At 41.4% G+C, this 16,992-nt stretch overlaps 2 protein-coding genes across 2 annotated transcripts; both read right to left on the bottom strand.

The window, feature by feature from the left end:
* Positions 1-1,066: 1,066 nt before the first annotated feature.
* LOC103471640 (ADP/ATP translocase 3) lies at positions 1,067-4,975 on the bottom strand. Its single transcript, XM_008420790.3, has 4 exons — positions 4,623-4,975; positions 2,514-3,000; positions 2,293-2,430; positions 1,067-2,210 (listed from the first exon to the last, which is right to left on the bottom strand). Exons 1-4 carry the CDS (start codon positions 4,737-4,739, stop codon positions 2,053-2,055), a joined length of 900 nt encoding a protein of 299 aa, XP_008419012.2. The 5' UTR covers positions 4,740-4,975; the 3' UTR covers positions 1,067-2,052.
* Positions 4,976-14,324: 9,349 nt separating this feature from the next.
* Positions 14,325-16,319, bottom strand: slc25a5 (solute carrier family 25 member 5). Its single transcript, XM_008420789.3, has 4 exons — positions 16,130-16,319; positions 15,078-15,564; positions 14,852-14,992; positions 14,325-14,769 (listed from the first exon to the last, which is right to left on the bottom strand). The coding sequence occupies exons 1-4, from the start codon at positions 16,238-16,240 to the stop codon at positions 14,612-14,614; spliced, it is 897 nt and encodes a 298-aa protein (XP_008419011.2). The 5' UTR covers positions 16,241-16,319; the 3' UTR covers positions 14,325-14,611.
* Positions 16,320-16,992: the final 673 nt, after the last annotated feature.

Below are 16,992 nucleotides of genomic sequence, written 5' to 3'. Positions count from 1 at the left end.
TCAATAATCAGCAATGCATCAACTGGTTTCACAAGGTCAGGGGTCAAGTTTGAGTCACTGGAGCAGAAATTAGCCAGAGTCCAGGTGAGAAAATCTGTCTTCAACTGAGCCTTCAACTCTTCAACTCTTCCTCGGGGAAGAGTGTGAGGAGTCTGTCTCCTTCAAGATCACAGTCTTGTCAAATTTAATTTCCTTAATTTACGTGGCCAAAGCCTAATTTACAGAGTTGAAGGATGAAAACTCCCACGCAGGACGTCTGAATTAAACTTTTAGTTAAGCTCATAATGATTTAACGATTTAATTATTGTGGGCTCTTTAAGGCTCTCCCTTAGAGATAGGGTGAGAAGCTCGGTCATCCGGGAGGGACTCAGAGTAGAGCCGCTGCTCCTCCACATCGAGAGGAGCCAGTTGAGGTGGCTCGGGCATCTGGTCAGGATGCCTCCTGGACGCCTCCCTGGTGAGGTGTTCCGGGCACGCCCCACCGGGAGGAGGCCTCGGGGAAGACCCAGGACACGCTGGAGGGACTATGTCTCTCAGCTGGCCTGGGAACGCCTTGGGGTTCCCCTGGAGGAGCCGGAAGAAGTGGCTGGGGAGAGGGAATCTGGGCCTCCCTTCTGAAGCTGCTGCCCCCGCGACCTGTCCCCGGATAAGCGGCAGAAAATGGATGGATGGATGGATTATTGTGAAAGTCTTGAGGAAACAATGACCTTAACTGCACTGAGATTTTTCAAATTTTAATAACTGGATCTTCTTAGTTATTCATCTTCAAATAAATAACAAGTCATTGTGAGTAGTTTAAAAAGGGAATAAAAAACCAGTTTTACTACTCCCCCATATTTATACCGACCGACAAATGACTAATCTCCAAGCGCACCTTGAAATATCGCCAGCAGATCAACTTTCTCAGCAGATTTTGGCTCACCCCCAACTACAACCTGCAGCTATAAGCTCTGAAGACATGCTAGCCTGGAAACCATTTACGTATAACATTACAGTAGGTTGACTTCAGTTCTATTTTTCTGGCAACGTTCTTTGTAGTCAGGGAATGAGGAAAATGGGCCAATGATCAAGTTCATAACAATTTATTTTATATAGCACCAGTTCACAACACATATAATGTCAAGACACTTTACAAAATGAAACATACAGAGAAATTTGAAGTACTCAAGTTGATCCTAATTATCCAAAAATCCCAGTCAAGTTCAGTTCATTATTCAAATTGATGAAAAAGTTTTTCTATCTAAGGAAAACCATCAAGTTTCTTTGCTCCTGTAGCTACAGTGGAGAGTCGCTTGCATTGTGTTGTTGACTTTGCCCCAGTTCCTCATACTGAGCATGCATTTAGCAACAGTAGAAAGGAGAAACTCTTCTTTAACAGGAAGAAACCACCATCAGAACCAGAACCTGGCTCAATGAACGGCCAGTACTGACTGGGGTTTGAGAAGACAAATCCAGGAGTAGATTCCATGTTAAAGAAAATTACAAAGGTCAATGGCAGCAGTAGCTCCTTTAGCAGCTTCAACTAGGAGAGAAAGTCAGATAAACAGATGAACTCTGAGCCAGTTTTCAAGTATATCAAATAAAAAAACAACAACATGCAGTTTGTTACAGTAAAAACTCAAGAATATCATCAATAGAACAAGAAAACAAAGTTGTTAGGTGGTTAGTTGGCTGATTAGTTGGTTGGTTAGATGGCTGGCTGGCTGGCTGGTTGGTTGGTTGGTTGGTTGGTTGGTTGGTTGGTTGGTTGGTTGGTTGGTTGGTTGGTTGGTTGGCAAACAGACAAACAAACAGATATGGACAAACTGGAATGTGTCACACCAATTAAGACTTGATCCATCTTATTGCTGTTCATTTGATCCCTACAGCAAGTTTGACCTTTTCTAAGAGACAATATTATAATCGACTGTATCAAAGGCAGCACTAAGATCTAAAAAAAACAAGTACAATTGCAAATTCAAAACATATGAATTGGTCCCCTACAAACATATCTAGCTCAGGTATTTAAGTCCTTCCATGTTGCCCACGAACATTGAAGAGACCAAAATCAACTCAGATTACTTTCTTAATCTCATCGTACAAGACGAGCACAATGGCACTGCAAAAGCCTCTGATCATATTGGACCAGGCTCCTTTGAAGAAGGCCTTTCTGCCTTCATCACGTGCGATCTTCCTCCAGCAGTCCAGGGTGCCGGTGTACATAATATCAGCTGAGGAGAAGATAGAAAAGGTCTCAATCATGACCACAAATAGAGATTTTAAGGTATAAAGGTATTATGTTGGAGTTATTACCTCCTTTGCGTCCAGACTGCATCATCATACGACGACGGACGGTATCAAAGGGGTAGGAAACAAAAGCAGCAATGGCTGTGGTCTGAGCGATCATGAAGCTCACAACAACGTGTGTGTTCTCAGGATCTGGGAGCATGCCTGAAAGAGATGCATCAGTTCAAAAGGCTAATCTAGTTTCCTAAAGTTCAGGAGCTCATTGGGGGGAGAAAGTTTAGACTCACCCTTTGCTGTGTCATAGACGCCAAAGTAGGCTGCTCTATAGATGATAATGCCCTGCACTGAGACGTTGAAGCCCTGGTACAGACCTTTGAGGCCATCAGACTTGAAGATCTTCATCAAGCAGTCACCCAGGCCCTTGAACTCGCGTTCCTGCCCTGCTTTGCCCACGTCGGCAGCGAGACGCGTTCTGGCAAAATCGAGTGGGTAGACAAAACAGAGCGACGTGGCCCCCGCTGCGCCGCCGGACGCCAGGTTACCTGCAAAGTATCTCCAGAACTGCGTGTGCTTGTCTACGCCGTCCAGGAAAATCTTCTTGTACTTGTCCTTGAAAGCAAAGTTGAGGGCTTGTGTGGGAAAGTATCTGATGACATTGGCTAAGTTGCCTCTCCAGAAGGAAAGGAAGCCCTGCTCTTTGGGGATGCGGACAACGCAGTCCACGATGCCTTTGTACTGCTTGTCGGCTGTGATCTGTTTGCTGGTGTGTTGTATCTGTAAAGCAGAAAATGGAGTTCATATCTTACATTATTCTGTTTTTTCCCCCATATTTGAATGCATGTGGAGGACCAACTTAAAGGATTATATAATGTCTCTGCATACGTAACACCTGATTTGTAAACTGCTTTAGGTGTTTGTATCTGTCAAACATGATTTGTAAGCTACTGTTTCGTGTTCAAATGCACCCAAAAATTTCAAGAAATACATTTATGAGTAAAATATATTTTACTCATAATTGTAATTTACAACGAACATTAAAATACTCCATGCAACAAATTTCACACAAATAGCCAAGTACACACAGACAAAACAACATCTACGCACAGATCAGCTTAAAGCTGCATAAATGGTTCGGGCGACTCATTTGAGTCACCCGAACCTGCTGAACCTGCTGAAACAATGGGTTCAGCAGGTTGCTGAACCCAACCTGCACCATCGGTGCATTTAAATGCACCATCGGTTCGAACATGGTGCATTTAAATGCTGTTGGAAAGCTGGTCATTTGAGCTTTCTCCTGAGTCGTTATTTCCTTCTATACTTGTGCTGAAATGGCAAATACTTTTGTACATGTAAAAAAGAAGAAGAGTATCTCCCCGTTTTAAGCCACATAGACCTAGACTTGCATTTAAATACGCTAAAATTACATATAACCATGTATGTACTGGTTTAGGGCACTCAATCCGAGAGACAAGAAGACGGTAATGGCAGTCCATGTGGTATAACTAAGTGTTGTTGAGATATTTTTATTCTATTTTTTCATGGAAAAACATGTTTACAACTTCGGTAAAAGTAGAGGGAAAATATAACGCTAGACCCCAAAGGAGAATTAAAATACCCAACTTTCCAGCAGCATTTAAACGCACCATTCTCCGAGTCTTCTCGGAAGCGTGAAATGAACACCATGCAGTTGTAATCTGATCTGTGTGTGTAAACGAGTGTCCAAGTGTACCTGGCGAGTTGTGCACACGTAATTAACACATTGTGTGTGTCAAATTTGAGTGTTTATAATTTTTAATTGTGCGTGTGTAATTTCTTTTGGTATGTTCAACACTGAACATTTGCACAAAAGACATTTTTTACAGTTTACAAATAATGTTTTACACATACATGTTCCTTTTTAAATGCAATAATAAGTCATCAAAAAATATACAATCTTATAGTACAGTTTTATTATTATCTGGTAACTAGCTGTATTTGTTTTGTAATTAGTTATATTTTTAATTGAACACCAGTTTCTTCCATCAAAAAGTATAAACTTGCTGTCCCTTTTCTCTCTATACTCCACTTTATCTGCCTTGACGGTAATATTATCTCAGAAAAGAAATGAATGAAGTCCAGCACAGCAGAAAGGTCACTATTTTTAAATAAAAGTAAAATGTCCCTAATAACACAAGCACAGTTACAAAGAAGCACAAACATATTTACATCACAAACTCTCCACTTTTCATTTTGAAGCCACTTTATAAAAATATATAAAGCATCAGAAACATTTATTTGTTTCAGTTTTACATTTGTTGTCCACTTGATGGCATTGTAGACCAAGAGATTCATTAATCATGAAGCATCAATGCACTTTTTTTTGTAATCTTTCACCGTCAGGTAAGAAAAACGCCTACCTGGAGGAGAAGTTTCACTCTCTCAATGGGAGCTACGGCTGTCTCGGTGATGGCAGCGGCGAGGCCGCCGGCCAGGAAGTCCTTGGCAAAGGAGAAAACTTCATTCGTCATCTTCATGTGTTTCCGTAAGGATTGCAGGTGGAGCTGTAATGGGCAAACTAACACCTCTGCCAACGCCTCGGGAAGGAAAATTGCTATTGGCTCTCTGAAAGTAGCTTAGAAACCCCTGGATGACGTCATCATCTAAATTAATTAGCTTCTTTTTTGCTATTGTTGTGATCCACGCTAAAGGAGAGAGTAACAAAAACACACTCTAAATATGCTTTGAACAATAAATTAACGTTGTGGAATAATTTAAATGCTTTGATACGTTTCCTGTCCCACATTTTCTAAATTTTAAGTTTATATTTACACCCAGGTCAGAAGCATCTTTGCGCATGCGTGATTCATTTCCAACGTGGACACAGAATGTTGTTCAGTTCAGTTCAATTTAAATTTATTTAATCAAGAACAGCACATTAAACAATGCTACATGATAAAAAACAGACCAACTGTTGTTTAGTGAATAGGTTTTCTACCTATAGGCTAATTTGCGAACTCATTAATTTGTTGGACCCTTATTAAAAGATAGTAATAAAATGTAGATCTGAGAAAGCTAATTCTCAACAATATGTAGGTCAGTATAAATCAATCTTCACGTTTTAGCTTTTGTTTTAGAAATTGTTTGGTCTTGAAATGTAAAACTCTAAGATCTTTTTACATTTTTATTCCTGAAGGTGGGGTCTCTGTGTGCAGGTGAGGTTTCTGCATCAGGTTACTGTGGGACTAACCACCTGTCAGAGCTCGGGGAAGTGGGAGGGGCTCAAGGCAGCGTGGGAATTCTGGCTCTTTCTAGAGAACCGGCTCTTTTGGCTCGGATCACTAAAAAGATAAGGATTTTTCGGCTCCAAAGCGGCTTTTCAGATTTTTTGTATTCCTTACTTTATTATCCAAAACAACAACAACAACAACAACAACAACAACAACAACAACAACAACAACAACAACGTAATATTGTGTGCAAAATAAATAAGATCAAGTCGAAGGGAATGACTATATTCCACAGCTCTTCTTCTGGGTCATATGTGAATTTTGAGTTTTAAAATAACTTATGAGTTTGTTATTTCGCTTTTAATGTTTAAATTTACACATTTACCTTCAGAAAATTAAAAACAGGAGCTTTTAATTAAAAAATCTTCACATTTTGTCAGAAACTTGTGCTTGTCTTGAATCACCAATCAGAAAACACGTTTCTGCTACATGACTCTGAAAGGACTGGAGGGATTATTTATATCCTCAAGAGGGCGACCTGAACAGTCTTATTCTTAAAACATAACATGAAAGAGGATCAAACCCAACCATAGTTGTTGTTTTAGTATAATGTAGAAAATATGTGACATCAGCTACACAGAGACAATTTATGGGCTGTGTAATAAGAAATATGTGTCTAGTTGGAAGAAAATCATATGTGCTTGAAATATAATCTACAAAATAAAAAAAACTTGCAACATTTTAACACTAATTGTGGTTTTTGATGGTATAAAAGTAAAATAAATAAGCTCTTTGCTTGCTTAGCTCTGTATTGTTGAATGGACTGACAAACTGCTGTGATTTTTCCCCTCCATGTATGGGAAGCACTGTGCTGCCATGACGTTGTGACATAATTCAGGCTAGCAGCTGACATTATGCAACAGTCCAGCTGACAGAAAGTTCTTAGGGGGGTAGCCTCACTGAAGTAATGTCTTGCATGTTAATACACAATCCGATCACTGTTGTTCATGCGACTACTGCACATAATCAGTTCAGCTTTGCTGCTATTTTAAGTTGATGTTAAAAAAGAAACACGTCAGAGAAATTTGAAAAGTGGAGGAAGATTCTGTTTTTATTTTGTAATTTCACAACTTTCTTTTAAGTAAATGTTCATAGTTAAGTAAGGGGCTTGAAAGATAATGAATATGATTTTCTGACAGGAAAGTGGACCTGACTGGTGATTTTGCTGAAGGCCGAGCTTCTCTGTTTCTGTAGAGATCTCAGCTGAAGTTGGTAATAATCTCTGCAGAGTTCTTGATTCTGACCAAAAAATAAAGTTCAGTTAGTTCAGAAACAAGAACGACAAGAAGTTCATGATTTACATTTAAATTAAATCCAAGCCGAACATTTAATTAAGATCTGTTGACTTTTATTTGTAATCAAAGATCTATGTATTTTACAAAACTTTATTGTACTTATTTAAATAAGCAATTTATGTTTAAAAAGCTGTAGGTCGTGCTATTGAGAGACGTGTAAAAAAATCAGGTCTCTCTGTACACAAGCAGGCATGTAAGGAACATCAGAAAGCTTATGCCTTTTCTCTTAAGGAAGCGCAGTCTAAGTATTATTCCAACATCAACATCTGTCAGGGAAATTCTAAACAGCTTTTCTCTACAATAAACCATCTCCTTAATCCCATTCAACAAACTTATGCTGAGGATTCGACTCAAAAATGCAACCTGTTTCTCTCACTCTTCAAAAACAAAGTTAACTCTATTAGGTCTCAGCTCCATAGCCTTCCTGATCTTCGGCTGGCATCTACCCTGGCACATCATGGGTCCCTGAGCTGCTTTGACGATGTTGCTCAGAGTGAAGTGGAGACTATCCTCAAGAAAATGAAGCCTTCATCTTGTGCCTTGAATCCCTTCCCCGCATCACTCATAAAATTTAATCATGCTGCAATAAGTCCATTAATCGCACAAATAATAAACAAATCACTGAAATCTGGTCATGTGTCATTGCCTCTCAAAACGGCTATCATTAAACCTCTTCTAAAGAAATCTACCTTGGATCCAGATATTCTTTCCAATTACCGTCCAATCTCTTACTCTCCTTTTCTGTCAAAAGTGCTGGAAAAGGCTGTTGCCGCCAGTGGTGGGAAGTAACGAAGTACAAGTACTTCGTTACTTGTTACAGTAACGAAGTACAAGTACAAGTACTTCGTTACTGTACTAAAGTACAGTTTTCTTGTATCTGTACTTTACTTAAGTAGATTTAATAATGGGGACTTTCTACTTTTACTTCACTACATTTTACAGTAAGTATCTGTACTTTCTACTTCACTACATTTCTACAAAAGTGTCGCGTTACTCGTTACATCCAAGTCGCGTTGCTCTTTTCTTCCGTTAAAATGTGAAGTTCAGGGATTTAAGGTGGCGCCGTAAAATCCGAGCAATAACGTGACTTAGTGTCTGTTGTCACCCATCGGCTCCACCTTTACTCGCACGCGGAGCTCCAGACATGCGCAGTGGTTTCCTCTGAGCGGGAGGAGATGTTTGTCTATAATATAAAAGCGCTGCATAAATTGATATGGCGACATGTAAAATCAGCAGCGCTTCGCTTTCACAGACGGTGGGGACTTCGTCCAACTTTTAGCGTCACTTGGAAGGAAAGCTTAAAGAAAGGTAAGATCTGTGCTAGCAAAGCTAGCTGTACTGAGACACATGTTGCATCTGATGAAAAAAGGTTGTCACTCATGCGCTGAATTATTGTGTGGAGGTGTTGACTGAGGTGTCGCATATATGGGACAACGCTGTGACCAAAGTCTGCAATATAGTGATATGACATTCAGGAACGATCTGATTCTTCTGGACGGATCCTAAGGACTGAAGCCTCACTGAGAGCCGTTTATATATATATATATATATATATATATATATATATATATATATATATATATATATATATATATAGACATTCATTTAATCGCTGAATAAGTAAAAGTTGAACGTATGAACACAGAGCATGCTCATTGCTCATTGATTGATTTCGTCTCCTGTCATGGTGGCAAACATCGCAGTGGGAGGGAGGATGAAAACAGTCACGATGCTCATTCTGCTTAGTTACTTGTTGCGCCGTTGGACAGTGTTCATAGTTGAACGTTATTTACCGTTAATTGCAATGTTTCAGTTGTGGTTTCTGACATATGCAATATGGGCAACCGCCCAGGGCGTTATTTTTCTAGGAATAGCAGGAGACCTCTGCGGATTGTAGCACAGCGATGAAAGCAAAACAGAATGAAGTGAGTTTTAATTGATACTGATTAAATATATTTCAGCTCTAAGTATTTAATATCTAGGTGTTTTTTATGGGAATGTGGATCTTTCAGATCAATCTGAAAACCAATTTTGATAGGTAAACTTAATGTTATTGTGTCATTTAGCGCAGGGCGCTGGTCTTGGTCTTGGGTTCGGTGGTCTTGACTACAACTCTGCTACATGGCTCCTTGGTTGCATATCCTCCACCCCGCCCACACCGTCTTTACATCCCCTTTCAGTTAGATTTCTTTCTAAATAAATGTGACTAATGAAGTTCATGCTATGTTAGGACAGGAGACAAAATGTTTCCATCCCTGAAATTATGACTCACAGAATCACATATCTAAGTTTAAACTGTTACAGAGAATAAACAAAATAAAAACATGTTTAATCTGTGGTAGTGTTCATTAAAATGGCACATTTCTGATGTATTAAAATTAAATACGATCGGTACACTTAATGATATTAGCGATTAGGTAATGCATTCTGCGAGTACTTTTACTTTTAATACTTAAGTATTTTTAAAAGCCAGGACTTTTTTACTTTTACTTAAGTAAAATGTTAATGTGGTACTTTGACTTTTACTTAAGTACATTTTTGACTGTGTATTTGTACTTTTACTGAAGTAAATTTTTTGAGTACTTTCTCCACCACTGGTTGCCGCTCAGCTGCAGCTCCACCTACAACAAAACTCTCTGTACAAGAAATTTCAGTCTGGGTTTCGTTCTGCTCACAGTACTGAGACCGCTTTGCTGAGAGTTACTAATGATGTCCTCATGGCAGCTGATACTGGTTCTATTTCTCTCCTTGTCCTCCTTTACCTAACTGCAACCTTTGACACTGTGGACCATAATATCCTCCTACACCGTCTTCATGTGGAGGTCGGTCTCTGTGACACTGTTCTGGACTGGTTTAAATCTTTCCTCTCCAATCAGCTGGAATGTGTCAGCCTTGCCAAGGCCAAGTCCCAGGCAGTCTGTCTCAAGTGGTGTCCCACAAGGGTCAGTCCTGGGGCCCCTGCTATTTTCCCTTTACATGCTGCCTTTGGGTCAAATCATTAATCGACACATCTCCTTCCACTGCTATGCCGATGATATACAACTTTACATTAGAACTGGAGCATCATCACCACCATTTTCACTCACTGCCTTCACTACTTGCCTGGAAGAGATGAGGACATGCATGAATCGGAACTATCTTCAGTTAAACTGCTCCAAAACTGAGGCCATATTGATCGGAACACCTCACCAGGTTCAATCTTCAACTTTGACGACTATTTTCTTTTCTGGACAAGACATTCCCCTATCCACCACTGTTGCAAATCTTGGAGTAAGAATGGATTCTCATCTTACATTTGAAAATCACATTAAGCATCTGTTTAAAATCTGTTTTTTTCATCTTCGTAATATCTCCAAAATTCGTCCGTTTCTCTTTCTCTGATGCCGAGACTCTCGTCCATGCCTTTGTCTTCTCCAGGCTCGACTACTGCAACTCTCTGTTTGTTGGAATCCATAGAAACATCTTCAGAAGCTTCAACACATTCAAAATGGCGCATCCAGGATTCTATTGAGGGCCCGTAAATCTGACCATATTACACCTATTCTGCATGATCTTCACTGGCTTCCTGTCACCTACAGAATTCAGTAAATCGCCCTCATTACCCATCAGTGTTTAAACAGAACCTCACCGGATTATCTGAAGGACCTTCTCATTCCACATTCATCCACTAGATCTGTACAAATAATAAAGACTGCAACTTCCTCCACCTTCTTCGATCCAGATTAAGGACAATGGGAGATCGGGCATTCGTTGTGGTTGCCCCCCATTTCTGGAACTCTCTCCCTGACTATTTGAGAGCTCTGCAACCACTGGTTGATTTTAAAAGATGCTTAAAGACTTTTCTATTTAAGCAAGCCTATTCTGCCTCCACATGATTTTTATTATGTTGATTTTATCTATCATTTTAGTAGCACTGTGTAGCACTTTGAGATTTTTGCTAATGAAAAGTGCGGTACAAATTAAGTTTATTACTATTATGAGTTAATGCTTCAGCTTACTTAGATTTTAACCAATGTTTGATAACTGCAATGTTTTGGGGGAAGGTTTTCCTGTTAAAGGGAAGTCTTTTCTCTCCATTGTCACCACCAGCATCCTCAGCATGTCTATGGTGATGGATAATAGTTTTGAGCTCATGATTGAGAATTTAAGGCCTTGTCAATACCACATGCAATATGGACTGGGAAGATATAGAAGCCGAACAACAGTTTTTGTCAAGATGGAGATTCTGAAGACACCAGATGGCCTCAGACGGGCAGGAAATGTGGATATCAAGATGCACTGGAGTGTGAATCCAATGCCAGAAAATGGTTTTCTCATTCCGGTAGCCACTTCTCAAGGCTATGAAGTCATCGGATGAGTTTAAGGAAATTGGTAACAAATGAGTGCATTGAAAGGGTCAATCCATTCCACGTACAATGCTCCATGCAAGAGAAACATGGCAGGCCATTTGAAAGTTCTGATCTTGGGTACTAGAATGTACCCAAGAACAGAAAGAGAGCCAGACTTTAGAGTAAATGGCTTGGGTTTCCCTTCAGTCGATTTTGTGTGGAAATGAACCCGATTGACGGGAACCAAAGGGTTAGGGCTACCCTTTGGTCGGATTTGTGTTGAAACCTGACCAAAGGTTTTAACAAACAAAACCCTTTACCTGAGTGACGGGTAAAGGGTTTGGGTCACACTTCGGTGGGGTTTGACTGAAAATAAACTTGGCCGACGGGTAAAGGGTTAGCGTTGCCCTTCGGTGGGATTTGAGTGAAAACGAACCCATCCGATGGGTAAAGGTTTAGTTACCCTTCAGTCTGGTTTGAGTGAAAACAAACCCGACCGACGTGTAAAGGGTTTGGGTCACCCTTCGGTGGGATTTGAGTGAAACCAACCCAACCGACGGGCAAAGGTTAGTTACCCTTCAGTCGGGTTTGAGTGAAAATAAACTTGGCCGACGGGTAAAAGGTTAGAGTTGCCCTTCAGTGGGATTTGAGTGAAAATGAACCCAACCGATGGGTAAAGGTTAGTTACCCTTCAGTTGGGTTTGAGTGAAAATCAACTTAGCTGACGGGTAAAGGGTTTGGGTCGCCTTTCGGTGGGGTTTGAGTGAAAACGAACCCAACCGATGGGTAAAGGTTAGTTACCCTTCAGTCGGGTTTGAGGGAAAATAAACTTGGCTGACGGGTAAAGGGTTTGGGCTACCCTTCGGTTTCTGGCTTTGTTTTTCCCGTCCGTGGGCTGCCACCTTATCGTGGTGAAGGGGTTTGAGTGTCCCAGTGATCCTAGGAGCTGTCAGAGGCTTCATGCCTCTAGTTGGGTCAGGTCCGCTGGGGCAAACGGGTTCTAGGTGAGGGATCGGACCAAGAGCAGCCCAGAAACTGCTTAGAAATGTAAACAGAGTATTCCTGCTTAGAGTTATAAATATAGACGGTGTTCCCACTTAGAACTAGAGCTATAGACAGAAGTCAGGGTTTCCTCGAGTGATTTGTCAGCTTGTCTCTTTCTTCCTTTGATTTGTGTCTGAGCAGAGGGAGAGTTTCATGTTTCCTGCAGCAGCTTGACCCAATCAAACTCCGGTACCGTCAGTAACGAGCCAAACGGGTCGGTGTCACGTCGCTACAACTCGATCATCTGGAGTGCCGCTGCTGTAGGAGATTTAAGATCAAACAGCCTAACGACGGCCTGCTCAGGTTGAGTCACTACGTCACACTGAGCCGATGGAGGCTGGAAGAGACGAGACGCAGCGAGTTTCTCCTGATGGGCAGATCTGAGAGGAGAAAACGAGGACTTAACTCTACCGTCCTGATGAGAAGCTGCTTTCAGAGTCAGATGAACGGCTAAACTACATCTGAATGAGTTTTGGTTCCCTCCATCCATCCATCCATCCTGGTTCCTCCCATTTATCCGTCCATCCCGTTTCCCTCTCTCCAACTTAGTTTCCTTCAGCTCAAGGGAGTTGCGTTGCCATCTAGATTTTTTTTTTTTACAAGGTTTCACAATCTGTTAAAATAAAAATTAAAATCAAAACCACACCAACTTTTTTTTTCTTAGTGTAAAACATGTTTCAATTTAACTCTGATGTTGAGAAATAAAGCTGCTTACAAGATCTTGATGTCATCATCTGCTTTCCAAGACATAAATCTTGGTGTATGCAAATTTCTGAATTTGAAAATAAGTCAGGAAATTCTCTCATTATTCTGGTATTTAGAAAATGGAAATAACTGGGCTAAAGCAGGAACGGCTTATTCTGGATAAACCATATGGCAATAAAAAAATGTTTTCTACACTGTTTGTAAATATCTGGTTTCATATATTTTAACTGCAAAAATAAATCAAAATGTAGAGGTTTGTCTCCAGATCATTATGTAAATGTCTTAAAACATATAAAACTGTTTTCTAAATTTGGTCATAAAATGCATTAAAATCCTAAATGGTAAGTCAATATCCTGCAGTCAATAGACGCAGCATGAGGTCGATGTGTTTCTCAGGGATATATAAAGCATTGATCCCTGTTGAACAAGGAATCTGCTTCACTGGGTCAGAGGTCAAGTTCATACTACTGCAGAGGAGATTAGACTAGAGTTCAGCTGAGACAATCTGAGTATTTGCTAAAGGAGTCTGTCTCCGCCTTGTCTTGTCGGATTTAATTTCTTTAACTGGTGTAGTTAGAGAACCATTCACAAGGTTAAAGAGTGAGAAAAGGACATGGAGTCATAAACTCAAAATGATTCAAGACCTAATTATTACGACAGGAGGAAAAAACCCTTAACCACAATGACATGAATGTAAAATCTGGGCAACTGACATTTATCCAAGTTTTAATAACTAACTTCTTAATTATTTATCTCAAAATGACTTGATGAATCAAAGTATCAACACCAAATCACTGAGTAGATTTAAAACCTGTAAAACAACTCTTCCATATTTACACTGACTGCACAAGGGCAAATACTACCAACAGGGGGAGGAGTACACACCCTGGTTAGAGACCAAGCGGTACATTGCGTCCTCTCCTGCACATGCCACTACCAGGTCAAACCCTGCAACTCTTTATGCTGGACAGATCATGTGTCAGGAGGAATCCAGTGTATGAGCTGCAGATCCAAACCTTAAAGAGGCTCATTTAGCTGCAGCATCTCGCTAAGGTCTAAAGACACCAGATATCTTTGCTGCGACGGTAAATAACTTCTATGTCATATTTGTAAATTGTCAATCAGCTCAAGGACACAAAGTCCTTCGTCACAACAGTCCGAGGCAGGCAGACAGACAGAGCACGGCAGGAGATCAAAGTATATTTAGCAGGTTGTAATAATCCAACCCCTACTGCATGTAATCCTAGCAGTTCCTCTGCAGCAAGTTCAAACGTCCGACTCCCAGACTACCTGCCTATCACCTTTCTGCAAGTGTGACTTGAAATATTGTCAGCAGCTTAACTTTCTCAGCTGATTTTGGCTCACCCCCAAATACAACCTGCAGCTCTAAGCTTACAGCTCTCTCACGGGGCTGCCAGACTGGAAACCATTCATGCATGACATTAGAGTTAGAAACCAGGTAGGAGGTACACGCAGTAGGTTGCCTTTATTTCTCATATTCTGGCAAAGTTCTTGCAGTCAGGGAATGAAATTCTCGTGAGGGGCAAACCAAAAAAAGAAAAAGGAAAAGAATGGGCCAACAAAAAAAAAAAAAAACGCGTGCATAACACATTCCCCTGGTACAACTAGTAAAAAAATACTAGTTGGTCCCCTATAAACATATATAGCTCAGGTATTTAAGTCCTTCCAAATGTACAAGATATGTTACAGATAAATTTAACATGAACAATGGAGAGACACAACCAACTTAGATGACTTTCTTAAGCTCGTCATACAAGACGAGCACGAAGGCTCCGCCCATGCCTCTGAGCACATTGGACCAGGCTCCTTTGAAGAAGGCCTTGCTGCCTTCATCACGTGCGATCTTCCTCCAGCAGTCCAGGGTGCCGGTGTACATAATATCAGCTGAGGAGAAGATAGAAAAGGTCTCAATCATGACCACAAACAGAGATTTTAAGCTACAAAGGTATTATGTTGGAGTTATCACCTCCTTTGCGTCCAGACTGCATCATCATACGACGACGGACGGTATCGAAGGGGTAGGACACGAGACCGGCGACGGCGGTTACAGACTGAGCGATCATCCAGCTCACAACAATGTGTGTGTTCTTGGGATCTGGGAGCATGCCTGAAAGAGATGCATCAGTTCAAAAGGCTAATCTAGTTTCCTAAAGTTCAGGAGCTCATTGGGGGAAGAAAATTTGTAGACTCACCCTTTGCTGTGTCGTAGACGCCAAAGTAGGCTGCTCTGTAGATGATAATGCCCTGCACTGAGACGTTGAAGCCCTGGTACAGACCTTTGAGGCCATCAGACTTGAAGATCTTCACCAAGCAGTCACCCAGGCCCTTGAACTCGCGTTCCTGCCCTGCTTTGCCCACGTCGGCAGCGAGACGCGTCCTGGCAAAGTCGAGTGGGTAGACAAAACAGAGCGACGTGGCCCCCGCTGCGCCGCCGGACGCCAGGTTACCTGCAAAGTATCTCCAGAACTGCGTGCGCTTGTCTACGCCGTCCAGGAAAATCTTCTTGTACTTGTCCTTGAAAGCAAAGTTGAGGGCTTGTGTGGGAAAGTATCTGATGACATTGGCCAAGTTGCCTCTCCAGAAGGAAAGGAAGCCCTGCTCTTTGGGGATGCGGACAACGCAGTCCACGATGCCTTTGTACTGCTTGTCGGCTGTGATCTGTTTGCTGGCATGTTGCACCTGTTAGGAAAACAGGAAATGACATTATTATTTTACACTAATCTGTTATTGCATGCATGCTGGTTCAACTCTTTACGCATCCATTCAAGGATTCATAACCCCGCCCCCTCTTCTTCTTCCTCCTCCTGCTGCTGCTGCTGCACCATGCCCCTATGCAGCAGTGAAAACTCGTGGTGCAAACCTTCCTATGACCTTGTTTGTAAGTTTTTAAGCCAAACTGTCACACTTCATAGAAGAAGAAATGTTTTTTCAAACGCCGCAGCAGCAGGTGACCATATGAGCCTGTTAAGGGACACTGTGTTTCCTCCCGTGGAGTGCTGCAGCTTTCAGGCCTGACTATTACATAACTGGTCTGGTACGCCTCGAATATGCTCATTCTTAAACTCAGACAGAGCTGCTGAGATTTACTATTAATAGCCTACTTTCTGCTGCTGACGCTGCAGCATCCATGCTTTAAAAACAAATCTTTTCCTCACTGCGTCAGGTCAGGATCTAAGAGTCAGCTGTTTTAAGGATGCCGCATCAACAGCTGAGGCGTCTCTGCATAGAGAGGAATAACGCCTACCTGGAGGAGAAGTTTCACTCTCTCAATGGGGGCTACGGCTGTTTTGGAGATGGCAGCGGCGATGCCGCCGGCGAGGAAGTCCTTAGCGAAGGAGATAGCCGTATCAGTCATCTTCGGGTGTTTCCGGACGCCGTCCCGCTGCTCGCTCCGTGGGGTTTGCAGGTGGAGTTGAAATGGCAGAATCAAACCGGGACTTGAAGGGGTTTTAAGGAGGCTGAACGCACAGAAAAGCGTGAACTTCGACTCTCGCTTGCTATTGGTCGGTTGTGAGTGCGGTGGGCGGGGCCAGGGGGCGTTCTGTCTTTTGGATTTGCTGGTTTCCATGGTCACGCAGGGAATAAAAGGACATATTTTCGTCCCACAAGAGGGAGTTTGTCAGTTACCAAGAAAAGTTGTGTATAGTTCCTTTTACTTTCACCTTGTTGTGATTTGTTTTCTTTTCTCTTATTAAAGTTAAAGGTCGCGTCATCTGCCGGTCTGAAGCAGCCAGGGCCTGAAAACTATGGTGGGTAAAGGTCACCCCATCTGTTGATGTCCTTTGGCTGTCACCGTGTTTCCCACACTGTGAAGGACATGAGTCAATCAGCTGACTGAGTCCACGTAAAACCTGTCACAGCTCTTAAGGCAGGTCATTTTATCAAATAATTTAACGTTTCCAATTCATATTTTCTTAGAGTATCACTACTTCAACATATTTTAACTCAAAAGTAAAATGTAGCCATTCATGAAATTACTGAATTGTAAAAAAAAAATGTATTTGGTGAAAAGGCTACTCAAGTACTTGGTACACCAATTATTTAATATTTAAGAAATGCATCATCAGATGGACCAAAATATGTGGAAATTTTGGTATGTTAAATACC

This window comes from Poecilia reticulata, chromosome 10 (assembly GCF_904066995.2).
Source record: "Poecilia reticulata chromosome 10, P_reticulata-male-v2, whole genome shotgun sequence".
Lineage (NCBI taxonomy): Eukaryota > Metazoa > Chordata > Actinopteri > Cyprinodontiformes > Poeciliidae > Poecilia > Poecilia reticulata.
Note: the sequence above shows the minus strand (reverse complement) of the source record. Positions and strands in the feature narration are given on the sequence as shown.